Raw genomic sequence first — 20,674 nt, forward strand, 5'->3', positions numbered from 1 at the left:
CTGCCCACAGGGGGGGATTTAAAATGACAACTTTTTCACAAAAAATTAACTTTTTCAACTTAACTTTTGAAAATGTTCCGGAAGGTCTGACACTTTTATATATATCTTAAATTAAAGCTAATGTAATGTACTTTAATTTGAAAAAAAAAAATTTGACCTCTGGACTTGTCTTCATGGTGAAAACGGCTACCGAATGCTATTTTTGTGTGAAAATACTCGATTTTATAATTTACATTATTTACTTTAAAGTGCTATAACTTTTTAAAAAATATATGGATCAATACAATTTTTTATGAGAAATAATATTTATATCCCTTTTTTATTTGACATACTATATCTTAATCAGGATATTAATAAGGAACTAGCTGATCATGTAGCTTTTGGAATAATACACCAATTTTTTAAAATTAAACACTATCTAAAGATTTGCATCGAAGCGTTTATTTTTGATAGTGATTTTAATCACTGTCAGATATTATTATACTTGATCCAACTATGCCACGTCACCATTGTGCCGCGACCCCCCTGTGCTGGGTTTTTTAATTTACGTCTAGTGAATTAAATAAAGTATAAATTTAGTAATTTTAGTGATATTTTAAATAATTTATTATTAATTAATAAAATAAATATTTTAAAATATAAATCAAGCTGTATGAATGAATAATTCAAAATATTAATTTATATTATTACCAAAAATAATAAACAATCGTGGAATCTAAGTGTTTATCAAACGTACACGTTTGTTGATTTTATACAGTTATCAATTATTGAAATTTTAACCATTTACATAATAAAACAATAGAACCCGTCCGTGGCGGCCCACAGGAATGCTGCTCGGGATGTTAAACATCCATTATGCGTGATATTCTTTTATTTTTTTGGGGCCCTTTGTAAAAAATTTCACTTAAAAAAGTATTGATTTTATATGAATTTATAGGCATAATTCAATTCTAATAAAATGTTTGATTTATAAATTCAACTTGTGTAACTAAATAAATATACTAATTAAAATTTAGGTAATATTTTTAAGATGCCAATAACTGTACACTTTACCGTGTTAATAATATGTGTGTAGCTCCAATTTGGATTTAGAGGAGATCCAACGGTCGTTTTCATGCGACGACGGTAAACACCAAGCTGCATATACGTTGTTCGTTATTATAATATATCTACCATATTATACTATACAGAGTGTTCAGAAAGTAAGGAAACAGGTCAATTATTATAAACAATGAGAACAATAGAAATCCGTTTCCTTACTTACTGAACATCTATAAATAATAATAATATATATTAATTATTAATCCACTCCTATCATAATTATGGTGGAATATAATATATTCTCACCAAATCATATTATGTATATTATAATTTTTTGGAATTTTTTTAAACTTTGTAGTTTAAGGACGTCTTTAAGGCTGTTCCTTTTAATTTTTCAATGTTTTATTATATAATAAGATGTTGAAACTTTATAAGTAACTGTATCTATTATTATTATCACAAAGTTTAATACATTAAAAATATATTTAAATATCATATTTTTTTTAATATTAAAACTCCTTAGATTTATATAAATAAAATACAAAATTTATTAAACATATAATTATATTCTATTCTTGAGATTAATTAATAATATTTTTACTGGATCGCATAGCTGTGATAAATGTCTTATTCGATTTATTTTTCATAAATGTTCAATGTCTTTATTTTGTTTCAATTTTTGTGCGTTGGTAATATATCTATAACTACATCATTATCTAATTTGTAAAAACAAAAATAATTTTTATTTAAAAATATTATAGAATATGTGAAAACTTTAATTTTAAGTTATTTAAACAATTGTTCTTTTATAAAAACGTTTTCCAAAACGTATACTACAATTTAAATTAGTTATATCGTACAGCATTTAAAGAAAGAAATGATCTATTATTTATAGAAATACTGTTTCAGACAATGAATATTTAAAAATTCTTATTTAATTTTTCTTATAATTCTATGCTTGGCACAATTATGAAAAATATAATATGGTAATGAAAATTTATATACAAATCAAACAATACTTATGAGAGCTCTATATGATAAATTCAAAATGACATAGATATCCTATTAACTTTTTTTCTTATTTTAACTATACTCGGTCAGCCTTACATGAAAAATAATTATAATTAATTTTTTAATTTCTAAGTTATAGTTTTTATACATTTATAAAATATATGTATTTATTACTTCTATAGAATAATACATTAGTAATGTAATATCTGATAATAATATAGTAATATTATAAGAGACTTACACACTAAGCGTTTAATAGCACACATTTTTAAAAACGTGAGCACCGTTTATGACCAATCTATAAATGTTTTGACACGTTTTCATAAAAAAATTAACATGACACAAGCTACTGTAAAATTACAACAGTTTCGCAGTTCCTCAAAGAAAATTTGCTCTATTTTTATTTAGATATAAAATAAGTGTATCAATCGTTTTAATTACTATTTATAGTAACTATTATAAAAATTATATAATAATATTTAATCAAAACTCAAAAATAACTAAACAAGAGTCTTAGGGTCGTATAAATAAGGCGAATAATTAAAATATAAAGTAATTTAGACACTATTCAAAAAAATCGTGTAAAACAAATAAATTGACACGTCGGCGGTGACGGTTAGACCCAAACTATCTTCTATGATAACTACACGGGTGGACAACAGCCACCTGATAAAGATAATTTACAATAAACATTACACAAATAATAAATATTACAAAAGTCGGCGCCCTTCCTAACATATTTGACACTTTCCAGGAACATCAATCACTAAAAATTGTATAAATAGTTAGAATTGAAACTGATGCGTAAATTTTTTTATTTAAGTACCTACACACATATAAATATTTTTTTTAGTATAATTAAATAAATAAAATTCGAGTACCACATCATCGAGAATACTTTTTCTCGATTAATTAATCGAATTAATGAATTAATGAAAACTATAAAAAAAACGGCAGTATATAACAAAATTTGTCAATGATGGTTGAAAACTTTGATAGCTCATAACTTTTAAACTGGACTTTGCCAACAAAAAATTGTTATATATTTTTAGTCAGTTTAAAAAACTGAATTAATTAAAAAAAAATTTTGAAAAAACTCGATGGGGTGGTAAAATGCATTTAAGCCCAAAAATCAACTACTTTCTTACGAATTTTATAAAACACTCACGTAAAAGCTTCTATCACATTAACCAATTTAATACGACAAAAAATATTAAAAGAATCTCTCCAGTGATTGTCAAGCCAGTGTTTTGAGATATAAGAAGGCAATTTTTTTCCATAAAAGAGGAGTTCTCGTTCAATATTCACACACATGAAATCTACGTCAGTATATGTAAATATTTTGCCCATATGGCTTAGTTAATTAGTATAAATCTATAATATATATAAAGGTGGACCTTATTTATACCAAGTGATTTTTCTTTAACCAAATTTGATGCCAAGTGATCGGAATTTTGTTCTATACAGAATATAGAAAATATTAGTGAATTTTGAGCGTCCTGGGTCAACCCCTTCACGTGCCTCAAAAGGATGTAAAATTGACAAAAAGATTTAGGTATTTAGTTTTTGTATATATCTTTTTAGTTATTATAAATAGAAAAAATTTCACAGAATTAATAATGCAATAAACAAAAATGTAATAAAAAAAAGGTCTTTACAAATTTTTTGTAATATTGATTATTCAACGTTTAACTAATAAAAACTGTTGTAATTATATTTTTAGGTTGGATACCACCTAAAGGCATTAATTGTTGAAACCAGGTGCTTACCATTTGGCTAGATCGATGTACAAAGCTATTTATTGCCTCAAAATGTTTTTGTTCCAAATACAATGTCGTTTCATTGCATTTGAATTGAAATCATTAAAAATAATATATAATAAAAATTGATCACTTGTGGCTAATTAATTAAGTAAAATTAAAACTATATTAAAAATATTATTAATTTAAAAAAAACTAAAAAATATTAAACTCAAAGCCACAAAAAAATTAATGAAAAGTCGCGGATATGTATTTCGGAAACAATTTTNTTAATGAAAAGTCGCGGATACGTATTTCGGAAACAATTTTACCATTATCAACGCTAAACACATACTGACACCCCGACTAGAAAAAACTCCCTTATATACCCCTAGTGACGTCATCACTAAGTAATATTATCACATTTTGCCAGTTTACACAAGTTTAATAATGAATTTTTCAGTGGGCCAAGATCCCAATTAATTAAATTGTTTTTATTTTTAAACATTTCTATTGCTTCTCTGATATTAAGTTCTTTGTAATTATTTACGTTTTTAATTAGTTTTATGGTTTTAATAGAGTGNGGTGATAGCGGATTTCCCAGTCAAAATGTTTTTCAGTTTCAAAATAAATTTTATGAGCAAACTGTGGGCACAGCAATGGGAAATCCGCTATCACCATTTTTAGCAGAACTTTTCATGAGTAGGTTTGAAACAAATTTAAAATACACTTATGGTGATTTTCCAAAAATTTGGGTTAGGTATGTAGATGATATTTTTGCAGTTATAAATAAAGATTTTAATATGGGGGTTTTCATACAACATTTAAATTCTTTTTACCCATCGATTAAATTTACATATGAACAAGAAATAGAGGGAAAATTGCCTTTTTTGGATTTATTAGTTAAAAGAACAGAGGGGGAACTAAATTTTGAAATTTATCGGAAAAACACACACACGTTCAGATACATTCCGAACACATCGAACCACACCTGGCAACACAAATTGTCAGCTTTTAATAGTATGGTTTACAGATTAATTAATATTCCGATGAATAAAATAGATTATGATAAAGAATTGGTGGTTATAAAAGAAATAGCTAAATTTAATGGGTATAACGAAAACATAATTTTGAAATTAGTCCGAAAACAAAAGTGGAAAAAAGAAAGGAGGGCAGCTAGTACACTCTCCAGCGAGGGGGAACAAAAAGTAATTAGATCACCAATTTTATTTTATCCGGGCATCTCAAATGGATTAACTAAAATATTTAAGAATTTTGGTATTACTTTGGTAACATCTAAGAGTAATAATTTAAGAGATTTATTAGGTAACCCTAAAGATAAGGTAGATGAAGGGGGGAAATCAGGCATTTATAAAATACAATGTGAAAGTTGTAATAAATGTTACGTAGGACAAACAAAAAGAAATATAGGGGTCAGGTTTAAAGAGCACTTAAGAAATATTAAAAATCAAGAAATTGAGAAATCTCCAGTGGCCGAACATTTATTGACACATAATCACTCTATTAAAACCATAAAACTAATTAAAAACGTAAATAATTACAAAGAACTTAATATCAGAGAAGCAATAGAAATGTTTAAAAATAAAAACAATTTAATTAATTGGGATCTTGGCCCACTGAAAAATTCATTATTAAACTTGTGTAAACTGGCAAAATGTGATAATATTACTTAGTGATAACGTCACTAGGTGATAAGGTCACTAGGGGTATATAAGGGAGTTTTTTCTAGTCGGGGTGTCAGTATGTGTTTAGCGTTGATAATGGTAACATTGTTTCCGAAATACGTATCCGCGACTTTTCATTAATTTTTTTGTGGCTTTTGAGTTTAATATTTTTAATATTTTTTAGTTTTTTTAAATTAATAATATTTTTAATATAGTTTTAATTTTACTTAAAAATAATATGTTGTTTTGTTGTAAAATTTTGGTTTATGGCACCTAATGCTATTGAAGCTCTATATAATGATATTTTGTTTTTAAAAGCACTTGATGAATACAGATCTAATGATGTACAAGTATCTTAATTAGCTATCAAAAAGTTTGTAAACCATTTTTGGTACCTTGGAAAGGAAACTTCATTATTGTCTATTTTTGACAATCGTATTCATTTAAATATAAAAAGACGTATGGCCAATCATATGGTTGACTACATACATGACAATAAAGATGTTGAATTTTAAGGAGAACCCCAAAAAAAATTAATTTAAAAAACGGAAAACGTTACTGATTTTTTAAACAAGGTGCACCATTTAGTTTACTATAGCCGAATTCAAAAAAATTTTTCCAAAGGTTTCAAATCAGTACATTTTTAAATGAAAAACCAGAATGTTGGAGCACAAATGAACATTATATCAATAAAAACATTTTTGTAAAGACTTAGCGGTAATTAATGATGCAGAAGATGAGAAATAAAGCTAATGGAGTAATTTAATACAAAATTTACTAAAAATGAAAATCTAAAACAATACACTTTACACTTAATCAACGGGATCCAAAAGAATTCTAAACACATTTTATCTTCGGCTGAACATTTTTGGTGACAAAATAATACATCAATACATAAGACATATTGGTATTTATCTATTTTAGTACACAGGTAACAGATTATAATAGTTATAAGATTACATCGCATTGTGTCTATTACTTATTGATGAGCCATAACTTGGCTTGACTGAGTACTAGCACAATAATATTATAATCAAAGTTTGAATTAACCATAAATATTCTCCAAAGTGTCTCTCCACTTTTCGAATAGTCAGTCTGATCTTAGCCGTTTTGTCAAAAGGGAATAGCGCAATCTATTGGAGTGTAGAACACTAGTGTAATCTCATGTGTAAGAAACTTAAATTGAGCTTGCATCTACCCTTGATGATTCTGTGGGCGAATGAAAAGATGTAGGCCATTTGTAATAGTATTTATGTAAAAGGCACTTTATTATTGAAATAAAAATAAAATAGTTTGCTAAGATTATAAAGATATTGTGTATTGTCAATATTATTTAAAAAAACTAAGGTGGTCCTAAATAATAACAGGTATTTATTAATAGGGATGAAAAAAACGTTTCTTTTAATTCAATTTTTTTGAAAAAAAAAAAATGAACCGCTTTTTTATATTTGATGTAATATTCATAAACTCTTATATTTTAATTTTTCTAAATAATATGTAACCAACAATGTTCATCTAAATTATTAAAAAATGTAACCTTTATATTTTGTCATTACAATGTACCTTAAACTATGTAGATAAGACATTCTAGCGCGTGTCTACCCAATACTATTATCATGTACAACCGTACATGATAATAGTACATTGTACTATGATACTTTTTATATAAGTAATAAAGAATCACAGATTGTGTCCCTTGTTAATCTCCTCCAAAATTAATTTAATTAAAATGTTTTCACAAAGAATATCACAAAAATCATATCCAGTAGTCCGTCCGCATCCAGCTCATTCTAACATCCTCTTTCATATTCACTTCGAGTATCAAGGCCTGAAAGTGAAAACTAGAATTTATTTAGAGTCCAAATTTATTCAAATTCAATTACCTTCACATTATAAAATATTGAATCACACACGAAACCTTATGTGAATTAATTAAAGGTCTATAAAAAATTATTGCTGAAATTGCTTCAACTATTATACGCTAAGATATGTATAGTCTATACTTTTATAGCATTCATTCACACAAGTATTCTAACAGATCATGACTATTCGTAAGTTTAGTTTAAGCCTGTTCTTGACGAATCATCTTATCCACATCCTGTCAGAGATAATTTACTTTCTTTAGTAGTAACTCAATCACAAAGAGTCTCGTATATTATATTGGATAATACTAGTTGACGAAACAACGGCGACTACTCACCTACACCAATTTAACAATTACTACCTCTTCTGACTAACTCTATTCTTCCTTTTTGAGTTACTACATATTTCTAAATATTAATAATTTTTTTTTGTCTGTACCACTTTTTCTCAGCTCCTAATTGATTTGTATTACTTAATTGACAAGACAAAAGATCCCAAAAGTTTTTTAGTCGAATCTATGAATAACTTGTTCAACTAATTTTAACACAATTAATAAAATATAAGAATTGTATATAGAGTGATTGATTAACTATGTTTTACAAATTATGGCATAGTGAATATATAGTGAGACATAGTTAATCAATCACTTTGTATACATATAATGAACCAAATACAAAAAATGGAATAGGGATAAAAATAGGCGAAGTGATATAAAAAAAATAATAGAAGTAGTCGAAAAAAGTGACAGAATTAAAGTCGTAAAACTAATTTTCGAGGAAAAAGTGTTGAATGTAATAAGTGCTTTTGCACGTTGAGTAGGATATGATGAAATATACAAAACGTTTTGGAGAGAGATGGATGTGGTGATAGGTGGAGATATGAATGAACATGTAGTAGATAAGGGGAGAGGATATGAAAGAGTACATAGAGGGTATGGTTTTAGTGGAAAGAATGAGGTCTGAGAAAGAATCCTGGATTTCGCAGTGTCGTATGATCTTGTGTGTGGTTAATACTTATTTTAAAAAGAGAGAAGAACATTATATAACTTACAAGGGTGAGAGTAATAGACCACATATTCATTATTTTATGTCGAAGAGAGAGAGAGAGTCAATTAAATAAAAGATTGTAAAATTATTCCAAGTGAGAGTGTAACTTCTCAATTTACGAGGTGTGTTCAGAAAATAACGGAAATTTTTAAATTTCGTGGATTTGGAGAGTTCAATTATCTAAATTTTTTTTTATTGCTTTTGCATCACAATAATACACTTGACCACACATCATTGCTTGTCCGTTAATTTTTGCACAAAAACAATACTATAACAATGCTACGCCTCCATATTTGCCAGACATAACTCTCTGTGACTTTTTTCTAATCTGAGAACCGTCGTTATACAACCATAGTTGACATTAAAAGCTCATCGCTGAATGAGTTGAAGGCTCATGATTGGATTTGATGATTGGAAGAAGTGTTAGCACAATTGTATAATGTCTAATGGGGACGGCGTTGAAGTATGTAAAATAAAATAAAAAATATGTATTTAATTTTTTTTATTTTAAAATAGTAATTTTTCTAAATCAAAAAATTAATTTTCTTTTTGACTTCACAAAAATACACTAAATTTTAAAAATAGTTAAACAAATAATTTTTACAATAAATTTAAATTATTTGAATATAATTATTAATCTTATTAGATAAAACTTAAGTATATTTTCAGAAAAATATTTGTTAAAAATTTTATTCTTCATTATTATTGGCTTTTGTTTTACCATCGTTTTATTTTCCTTTTCATCATTTACTCTTCCTTTATTGATGTTTTTTTCCCAACTTCTTGATTTATCAAGTCCATATTCTCGTTGGCTTCAAAATAATTCACTGGAAGTTTTTCTAAAAATAAATATATACTTAACATTCGTTAAAGAAGAAATTAAAATTTTCTTTTAACCAATTTTTGTTTAAAAGCAAATTAGTAGCTATTTTTAGTTTAATATCGCATTAGTTTTAATTTATATATTTTTGATACTTTGACTCACAAATATATTTATGAAGAAATTGTGTACAATATATATTTAGATTTTATAGATTACAATAGATGATTAACATTTTTTATGGTGGAAACTTAAAAAATTAATATTAATATTATTTATATTAAGTTAACGTATGTTACATTATTTTTTAAAAATAAATTCAAATAAGTAGCTGATTGTTCTTATAAGTGAAGATTATAAAACTCCTATAAACGAAATAGAATTGAACCATAATATTTACATACTTAGGTACAACAAGTTATGTAACAACTATACAGATTGATTTTTTATCATAACTTAATTTATTCACACAATAAATATAATTTAAACATTTTTTTTTTTTTTTTTAATACCTATATATACATATTGTTCTTAAATAATTTGGTATGTAATACTTTTTAAGTTTATCCCTTATGCTTTCTAATGGTGTCAACTTTGTTTTTAAAATAGGAATACATATGACTATCGACAGATATGTTATCTGTATTACCCCAGTTGGTGTATTTATAATTTTTAAACACAATAATGTGCCTTAAGACTACACATTAATCATAGTCATAATATGATAGTCATAATTGACAATAAACGCTTTGTATCTGTGATAACGACGCCATAAAAATCAAATAAGCTACTTTTAATTGTAATGTATATTATACATGTGTATTAATACAAAATTAGAGACTTTAAAGTTGTTTATCTAAAAAAACGAATAAAGTTATGTTAAAAATTCAAAATATGTGTTCCTATTTGAAAAAACAAAATTAACACCAATACAAAGTATAAGACATAAACTTATAAAGTATTACTATCAAATAATTGAAGAATAATATGTAATTAAAGATGTCCAAAAATAAAATGTTTAAGTTATTTTTATTCTGTAAATAATTAAGTGAGTTATGATAAAAAAATCAATCTGTATATTAGGTTTTTATTGAAATTACCAATTCTTCTAAATTTTTCAATATTTTCTTGACATATTTTACAATTTGTTAATTGTTTTAGGTCATAATCTCGGAAACAGCTCTTACAGATAATATGTTTACAAGTTTGAAATATCGTTGATGCCTTTTTTTGGAGACAATGAACACACATTCCATCTAAATCATCATTAAACCATATTTCTAAAAAATAATGTTCAAATGTATACAATAGAAAACTAATATTCATACTAATTGAGTCAGTTTAATTTTTAATATGTTTTTTAAAGCAAATTTATTACTCAACTTCATAAATTTCTCTAAGTTTTTTTTTAATATTTCTAGAGAAAGAATTACTAACCACCAAACAATGAGTCATTGTCAGAAGATCTTAATGATTTATTTTCTAAAAAAAAAAAAATTATTTAGATTCCATTAACAAAAATAATCCAAGATTGGTTATTATTTTCTGACGATAATTACGATAACTATAAAAATGACACCTTATCTCAAATGGAAATTCTTCTTTTTCTTCGTCGTTCCTTATCATATCTTCACTAGTCACTACACTTATCCATCTGAGCATTCTCATTTCTGCTATATGCAGAAATAAGCATTCTCAGCTCTACTTTTTTGTCAACCGCCAAACACTGTGAACCATACATCATAGCTGGTGTCACTACAGTTTTATAGAACTTACCTTTCAGCCTCATTGGAATTCTTTTATCCAATAACACACCAGACGCTGCTTTCCACTTCAACTAACCGCATTTACTTCTGTGTCTTAAATTCTTTTCAATTCTATCGTTCTTTTGCATAACTGATCCTAAATACTTAAAATTTTCCACCTCTCCTAACACGTCTTCGCTTATTGCCACTCATATCATTTCACCTACCTCGCGTTCAACTTGGTCAAATTCGTACTATATATACTCTATCTTAATCTCTTTTCTTCGAGAGCTGATTTTTACATCTCTAACCTTTGATTAATTTCCTCCCTATTTTCTCCTATTAACACTATATCATCAGCGAACAACATGCACCACGGCACCTCTCCTTGTATTTCTCTAGTGATTTCATCCATCACTATAGAAAATAAATAAGGGCTTAAAGTAGAACCGTAGTGCACTCCTACTCTTAACGTAAAATCTTATGTTACATCTCATATGCTTTTTACAATAGTACAAGTGCCATCAAACATATTCTCTATTAAATTAATGTACCTTTACGAAACTACTTTTTCATTAATACCCACTTTAAAACCTCTTTCGGTACTCTATCACACACTTTTTCCAAATCAAGGAAACCATACACGACTTTTTCTTCTTTTGACTATTTTATTTAAAAAATCCTTTAACTACCTTATGACATCACCACCTAATATTTTCCATAAAACTACTGGCACTTCATCTGGTCCTACTGATTTATTCTTTTTCATTGATGCCACATCCTACCATACTTTTTTCATACTAATTAAATCTACCAGTTCCACAAGATATCCTCTAATATCTCTTTTGTATACTCCTCATTTAGTAACTGTTTAAAATACTCTTTTCACCTTTTTTCAAATCATCATTACTCGATAGCACCCTTTTATAAACCTTACATAGTGATAATCTTTAGACCTATTTTCTCTTACTTTTTCAAGTCTATTGACTTTTTTTTCGCTTTCCTTTGTTCCTAGCCTATCATAAAACTCATCAAATGGAAATTATGTAAAAAAAAATGGAGACAAACTAATGAATTACACTTTGTTCTGAATCATTTAAAAAAAAATCACGTTTTAGATGTGGTATAAAAAACCTAATATTCATACAAGTAGAACTACTTCAATTTTTAAAATGTTATTTAAAGCATATTTACTACTCAACATTTACTTTTCACTAATTTTTTTAAACATCTCTAGAGTGTTAAATTACTAACCATCAAACAAGGAATCAATGTCAGAAGATCTTGATGATTTATTTTCTGAAAAAAATAATTATTTAGAATCCATGTAAAATAATAATACAAGATTTTATATTATTTGCTAATGATATTACAATTGTGGTATAAGTAAACTTTAATCTGTAAAAAATAAAAAATATCAAGTATTAAAAACTCGAGTTTGGTAAGAAATTCTAGGGGCTAGTTATTTTTTTATTTGAGAAATATTAATCCCACTAAACATTCTCTCAGCAATTTCTGCCAATGCTACTTAAAAAAATGAATAAAGAATCTTTCGTGTAATTTAATTTATCTTATACAGATTTGACATTTACTAAAAAAAATTATTAATAAAAAATAACATTTTTATAGTATAATACTTTTATTTTATTATTAAAATTACCTATGGCAATAACCAGAGTAAAAGTAAAAAAGGTAATCAATGCGGTCTTCATATTCTAAAAATTTTATAAGAGTAAATTAAATAATTTAGTAAATAAGTTAATTTACCGTTAAAAAATCAATTTTAATAAATTAACTAATTTACTTTGTGATACAACATGTAAGAAAATGTTTAAATAATGGAAAATACTTTTAAAGCATTTATATATTGTTAATTCTAGAAAAAATTTTTTTTTTTATTTTTTAACATTTAAAATAATACTTAATATGTCATTTTTATTTAAATATAAATGTATAATTTGTTTAAACTTGCTTAATGTACACAAGTTACAAATTATAAAATTCAAGTAGTAGTAATAGTTATTTTTTTATAAAAGTAATATATATGAAAAAATATATTTGATTAAACAGTTTTAAATTGATTTAAATAATTTTTTTTATTAAAAAGGGATAATAATAAATTATTGTTAATAAATATGTTATGCAATATAGTCAACATTTTTAATTTAGAAACTAAATAAAGAAATATGTTTAAGAAAAATATACTCATAAAATTTAATTTAAATTAATGAAATACATTTTATTTGGCTTATAAATTTACAGAACTATAAATAATGTAAATAAGTTAAAAATTAATAATAATGATAAATTACTATTATATTATTGTCTATACCTTACAATTTATTATTCTTAATATTTCAAATTTTTTATTTATCACATAAATGGCTGAAATAAACCTTTTGATCAGTTCATTGATCATAGTTATGTAATAATTAAAAAACGGTAGCACAGTGGGGTCGAGGCATAGATAGGACAAGTATAGATGATATCTGACAGTGATTAAAATCACTATCATAAGAAACGCTTCGATGCAAATCTGTAGATAGTGTTTCCTTTAGAGAAATTGGTGAAATATTTTAAAAGCAACATGAACTCTTATTTCTTTAATTATATCCTGATTAGTAGTTCTTTGATTTTAAAATATAATATATGAATAAATACTAATTATAGTTTTTAAATTTAGTATGAAATTGTGAGGCCAGCTATGATGTATGGTTCATAGTGTTGGGCGGTTGATAAGAAAGTAGAGCAGAGAATAAGTGTAGCAGAGATGAGAATGCTTAGTTGGATGAGTGGAGTGACTAGAGAAGATAGGATAAGGAACGAGCATATAAGAGGAAGTATAGGTGTTGCGTCAATCGTGGATAAGATGACAGAAAATAGACTTAGATTGTTTAGTCANAAGGTGTTGCGTGAATTGTGGATAAGATGACAGAAAATAGACTTAGATTGTTTAGTCATGCTATGAGGAGAGAAGAATCGGAAGCTGTAAGAATAGTTATAGAAATGAATGTTGAAGGAAGAAGAGACAGAGGAAGACCAAAAAAGAGATGGAGGGATGCTATTGAATGCGATTTGAGGACAGCTGATGTGAGCGTAGAAGATGTGGGAGATCGTGTCAAGTGGAAGCTTAGGATAAGGGTGGCCGACCCCAAGTAGTTGGGATTAAGGCAAAGAAAAAGAAAAAGATTACCAGAATTTCTGGTGGCAATTGACATAATATGATTGTTGTTTAGGAATGTACAATTTAGCGTTTAGTTGGGTTTAAACAATATAGCGTCAAATCAATTACCTACTCTATCGCTTGTATAATGATATACACTACACTTTAATGTCATTATACATATTTTAATTCAACTTTTAAAAAAACATTTGTTTGGAAATTTTTTCCACAATTTTTCCTTTGTTGACTGGCCTAGATGTGAATTTTAAACTTGTAATTGAGCTAAAAGTTATGGTAATATATTCAATTTATTTTACTATAAACTTTCATAAATCTTTATCAAAAATTTTTCATCAACTTTAAAGAACCAAAAAAATAGGTTAAAATTGAAAATTTGGACTGATTATTTTTAACATATTAAAAATCAAATCAGTAATAATTTGAAAACAAATTTTTTTTTCTTTTAATTATTATTTTATATATATAATTAGTAATAATATAAAAAATTAGAAGTGATAGAAATAGTCTACTTGCAGATTTGAAAACAACGCGAAAAGTTGATTTAGAAAAGTATATTTTTGCTTCTGATGAAAGTTCCTTGTAGTCCAGTGCATTTTTTTATAGTAACAAACAGTTTTTATTGAAAATTATTGTATCAAGCCCTTTAAATTTTTATACACGTAAAAGTAAAGCAAAATATAACTTCTTTATTATTTTTATAATTTCTCCGTTTAAATTACAATATTAAATATCAATTTCATACTAAATTTAATAATTATAATTAGTATATATTCAAATATTATATTTTAAAATCAAAGAACTACTAATCATGATATAATTAAAGAAATAAGAGTTGATGTTGCTTTTGGAATAATCCACCAATTGCCTAATTAAAACAAAAAAAAAAAAAGTTTGTTGGGAATTTTTTCTGCTATTCTGCAAAATTACTCCTTCGTTGACTAGAATGAATCATTAAATAGAAAATTTTATGAGAATTAAAACAATGTTATTTTTAAGATTAATATGCAGTCAGAAAGTTTTATAATTATTATTTATTGTAAATTTATCAGAAAAACTCATTATTTTTTGCATTTTTATCGTAATAGAACACTTAAATAGAAATCATAGTAATCATTTCTAAGTAATTTTTGATATTTAAAAAGATTCTACTATTGAAATATCCAGAACTGAATTAATTTTAATGATTTACTTTAACTAAAAAAAAAAAAGTTAATATTTTGAATCCCTCTTGTGGGCAGGTAAAGGGTTAGATTTAAAAAAAAAAACCAAATGATAGATAAAGACATGCATCTATATAAAAAAAAAATTATACTGATTTGGTCATTTTTGATAAAGTTTAACAGTTAACAAAGTTATAAGTTTTATACACTGTACTACAAGGAACTTTCATCAGAAAAATATAATATTCTAAATCAATATTTCGAGATATTTTCAAATATGCAATTAGACTATTTTTATCACTTTTAAGTTTTAATATTATTAAAAAATAGTATTTACATATAAAAAAAAATAATTAAGAACAAAAAAAATTATTTTAAATTAATACTGATTTTGATTATTAATATGTTAAAAATAAGGAAAATGACATATTTAACCTATTTTTTTAATCGTTTAAAGTTGATTGTTGTAAATGTTTATAATAAAAAAAAATAATTTATTTTACCATAAATTTTAGCTCAATTGGTAAGTTTGACATTGACATCATTAAATAGAATATTTTATGACAATTAAAAAAATTGTATCGTTAAGATCAATATGCAGTCAGAAAGTTTTATAATTACTATTTATTGTAAATTTATCAGAAAAGCTCAATATTTTTTTGCATTTTTATGGTAATAGATAACTTAAATAGAAGTAATAGTAATAATTTCCTAGGAACTTTTGTTGTTTGTTGAAAAGATTCTATAATTGAAATATTGAGAACTTAATTAATTTTAATGATTTACTTTAACTAAATGTACCAATCAAAACAAAGTTGTTAAAAAGATTTACTCAATTGAGCGTATTATAAAATTTGATTATATTTGTAAAAATCAATTGTTAATTCAGGAGAAAAAACAATAATTTTTTTTAGAAATGATTTATATGTTACCAAAAAATGTTGAATATTATAGTCTAGTAGTAGCACACACAAATACAGTAAAAAAATTATAAAATTACAAAGTAAAATGATTTAATTTTGAAGTTGAAACCTATTGTATCAAACTTCATTCGTTAATAAATATTTTGAAAACATTAGAAATTAATGATTTTAATTGTCTTTATGGAGAACATGTAATAACTAACTGTTTAATTGATAAATTAAAATTTTTTTTCAATTTTTGAGGGTAATATCTTCAACCTAGATACGAATTGTAGTCATTTGACGTATCGTTGAAAAAAATAAATAAAAAATTTGTTACTTATGAATAAATACACTGGACTACAAGAAACTTTCATCAGAAGCAAAAATTTACTTTTCTAAATCAACTTCTCGCGTTGTTTTCAAATCTGCAATTAGACTTTTTCTATCAGTTATACATTTTTATATTATACTAATTACATATAAAATAATAATAAAAAAAAAAAAAAATTGTTTTCAAATTATTACTGATTTGATTTTTAATATGTTAAAAATATGCAGTCAGGAAATTTTATAATTACTATTTATAGTAAATTTATCAGAGTAACTCAATATTTTTTTGCATTTTTATCGTAATAGATAACTTAAATAGAAATAATAGTAATCATTTCGTAGTATCTTTTGGTGTTTAAGAAGATACTACAATTAAAATATGAACTGAATTAATTTTAATGTTTTACTTTAACTAAAATAACCAATAAATGATACGAATTGTAGTAATTTACGTTATCGTTGAAAAAAGTAGGTCAAGTTAGAGCAGAGAAAATAAATGATAGTCACAAAAAAATATCTTCTCAGCTTTGCATCGAAGCTAAAACTTAAAATATAGTAAAATAATTTTAATACGAATAAGAAATTTCTTCTTGCAAGGGGCGACTAAAGTGATGGGATCCTTGATCTTTATTGAAGTTATTGAATCTAAATTAGATAAAAATCAAACGAGTTAAAAATTTATCTAACTTAAAAAGAATTAAGAAAAAATGCAAAAAATTCATTGTCAGAGGCGGGTTGGAACCTCGAACCCCAAGCGTGTTTAACATAAATTTACCAACTCGGCAACCGTATGTCGCTACTGTCGGGTGAAAAAGTTTGCTATTTAAGCTAGTTCAAATTTCAAAGTTATTTTTCTCGACTTAAAAGAAGCAAACAAATTTAAATAAGTTTAACTTTCTATACTATATCAATTTTAATTTATATAATATTTATGAAAATCTGTACTCCCCTTGTCAGGTATTTTAAAATAAAATAAAATACNAAAATTGTGTGGATCCATAAACTTTTCAATAAGTTATAGCATTATAAAGTTAAATATAATATAAATAATAAAATCGAGAATTTTCACACGAAAATAGCATTCGGTAGCCATTTTCGCCGTGAAGACAAGTCCAGAGGTCAAATTTTTTTTTTCAAATTAAAGTATATTACAATAGCTTTAATTTATGATATATATAAAAGTGTCAGTCTTTCCGGAACACTTTCAAAATTTAAGTCGAAAAAATTAATTTTTTGTGATAAAGTTGTCATTTTAAATCCCCCCATGTGGGCAGGTAAAGGGTTAAATGTTCACAAAAATATATTAAATGATAGGTATATATCTAAGGTGTCTATTAAAAAAAAAATTATATTGATTCGGTCATTTTTAAAAAAGTTATGGCAATTTTAAGTAAAAAAAACCCAGCACAGGGGGGTCGCGGCACAGTTGTGACGTGGTATAGTTGGATCAAGTATAATGATATCTGACAGTGATTAAAATCACTATCAAAAATAAACGCTTCGATGCAAATCTTTAGATAGTGTTTAATTTTAAAAAAATTGGTGTTTTATTCCAAAAGCTACTTGATCTGCTGGTTCCTTATTAATATCTCGATTAAGATAAAGTATGTCGAATGAAAAAGGGTTTATTAAAAAATATTATTTCTCATAAAAAAATTGTGTGGATCCATAAACTTTTCAATAAGTTATAGCATTATAAAGTTAAATATAATATAAATAATAAAATCGAGAATTTTCACACGAAAATAGCATTCGGTAGCCATTTTCGCCGTGAAGACAAGTCCAGAGGTCAAATTTTTTTTTTTCAAATTAAAGTATATTACATTAGCTTTAATTTAAGATATATATAAAAGTGTCAGACCTTCCGGAACATTTTCAAAAGTTATGTTGAAAAAGTAAATTTTTTGTGAAAAAGTTGTCATTTTAAATCCCCCCCTGTGGGCAGGTTAAGTGTCAGATTTACAAAAAAAATATACCAAATGATAAGTAAAGACATCAAGCATCTATATAAAAAAAAATTATATTGATATGTTCATTTTTGAAAAAGTTAGAGCATTATTAAGTTAAAAATATAAAAAAAAATTATTTTACAAAAATCGTAATTTTTTATTAACTTTGATGTCAACTTTCACCACGAAGACAAGTCCAGAGGTCAAATTTTTTTTTTTCAAATTAAAGTATATTACATAAGCTTTAATTTAAGATATATATAAAAGTGTCAGACCTTCCGGAACATTTTCAAAAGTTAAGTTGAAAAAGTTAATTTTTTGTGAAAAAGTTGTCATTTTAAATCCCCCCCTGTGGGCAGATAAAGTGTCAGATTTACAAAAAAAATATACCAAATGATAAGTAAAGACATCAAACATCTATATAAAAAAAAATTATATTGATATGTTCATTTTTGAAAAAGTTAGAGCATTATTAAGTTAAAAATATAAAAAAAAATTATTTTACAAAAATCGTAATTTTTTATTAACTTTGATGTCAACTTTCACCACGAAGACAAGTCCAGAGGTCAAATTTTTTTTTTTCAAATTAAAGTATATTACATTAGCTTTAATTTAAGATATATATAAAAGTGTCAGACCTTCCGGAACATTTTCAAAAGTTAAGTTGAAAAAGTTAATTTTTTGTGAAAAAGTTGTCATTTTAAATCCCCCCCTGTGGGCAGATAAAAGGTCAAATTTACAAAAAAAATATATCAAATGATAGGTAAAGACATCAAGCATCTATATAAAAAAAAATTATATTGATATGTTCATTTTTGAAAAAGTTACGGCAGTTTTTAGTAAAAAAAATTGAAAAAATTTCGAAAATTAGCGATTTTTAAATTTGTAATTTTTTTGGAGGTTTCCCCCATTTACGGGGAACGAGGGAAATTTTTTCAATTTTGAAGGGTAATGTCTTCGACTAGATACGATTTGTGATCTTTTGACATATTGTTCGTCAAAATCGGTCCAGTGAGAACTAAGATTGAGCGTTCACAGACACAAAAAAAAAAATAAATAAATAAATAAAAAAAAATAAAACACATCTTAGTAAAACCAATACCTTCTCAGCTTCGCATTGAAGCTAATAAATGAAAAAATATCGAAAATTAGCGATTTTTAAATTTGTAATTTTTTGGGGGATTTCCTCCGTTTACGGGGAACGAGGGAATTTTTTTCAATTTTTGAGGGTAATGACTTCGACTGGATACGATTTGTGATCTTTTGACATATTGTTCATCAAAATCGGTCCAGTGAGAACTAAGATTGAGCGTTCACAGACACAAAAAAAAAACACATCATAGTAAAATTAATACCTTCTCAGCTTCGCATCGAAGCTAACAGTTGTATGGTTTATTATGATACAGTGTCAGTTTAACAAACAAATAATTATTTTAAAATATTAATATTTGAAAAAAATATCTACAATTTAATATTAGTAGAATATTTTTCACAAATACAAACTTTATTCATTTTAATTATTTTTTGTGATAAAAGTATAATAGTAGAAATAAATAAAATATAATTATTTTCTTTTTGATAGGTACATTTTTTGAAAATCCTACCCTTTATTTGTCCATAAAGTGGGTTTAAGTAGCAAAATGTGTGTGTTATATTGTATATTTGAATAATATAGATTTAACTTTTGGACATATCATAGAAATACTGCAACCTTTATATATAAAGGTGTTCAGTAAGTAAGGGAACGGGTTTTTATTGTTCTTATTGTATTAACAATTGATCTATTTCCTTACTTACTGAACATTCTATATATTTAATCAAATTAATCATAATTAACTATAAATTTAAAAAAAAATTATCTTGATGACTTCTTTTCTATATGTAACAAACCCCGAAGTTAAACAATAAATGCTATTTTAGTTTTTTAACTGTATCTTTTCATATTGTTGACAATTTTAATTAATTTTTTTTCAATTAGTGTCTATACTTTAGGTCAAACAGAACAGACATAGATGGATGAGGGTTTTAACTTCCCTCAAATTTTAAGTATACCAAGAATACTAAATTTTAAAGTTGATAATTATAAATATTTAATAAAAATTTGCATGTGGTCTGATAAAATTATTGAATTAAAAAAAATTGGTGAGGTTTGCGAAATTTTTAGGAAAATAATTTAAAATATATAAATCTAACAAT

The 20,674-nt window shown here is 25.4% G+C and overlaps 2 protein-coding genes across 2 annotated transcripts in view; both read right to left on the minus strand.

Annotated features, from left to right (window-relative positions):
- LOC126904707 (uncharacterized) overlaps positions 1–1,505 on the minus strand; it is a 21,002-nt gene extending 19,497 nt beyond the window's left edge. The window contains exon 1 of the mRNA XM_050683930.1: positions 1,500–1,505. The gene's annotated coding sequence lies outside the window, so the exon portion shown is untranslated. The remainder of the gene's footprint in view (positions 1–1,499) is intronic.
- A 7,416-nt stretch (positions 1,506–8,921) lies between these two features.
- LOC126904716 (uncharacterized) lies at positions 8,922–12,808 on the minus strand. The gene is made up of 6 exons (XM_050683942.1): positions 12,755–12,808; positions 12,611–12,665; positions 12,205–12,249; positions 10,643–10,687; positions 10,306–10,485; positions 8,922–9,224 (listed from the first exon to the last, which is right to left on the minus strand). Exons 1-6 carry the CDS (start codon positions 12,767–12,769, stop codon positions 9,133–9,135), a joined length of 432 nt encoding a protein of 143 aa, XP_050539899.1. The 5' UTR covers positions 12,770–12,808; the 3' UTR covers positions 8,922–9,132.
- Between the last annotated feature and the right edge of the window lie 7,866 nt (positions 12,809–20,674).

Source organism: Daktulosphaira vitifoliae, unplaced genomic scaffold, assembly GCF_025091365.1.
Source record: "Daktulosphaira vitifoliae isolate Bord-2020 unplaced genomic scaffold, ASM2509136v1 Scaffold_4, whole genome shotgun sequence".
Classification (NCBI taxonomy): domain Eukaryota; kingdom Metazoa; phylum Arthropoda; class Insecta; order Hemiptera; family Phylloxeridae; genus Daktulosphaira; species Daktulosphaira vitifoliae.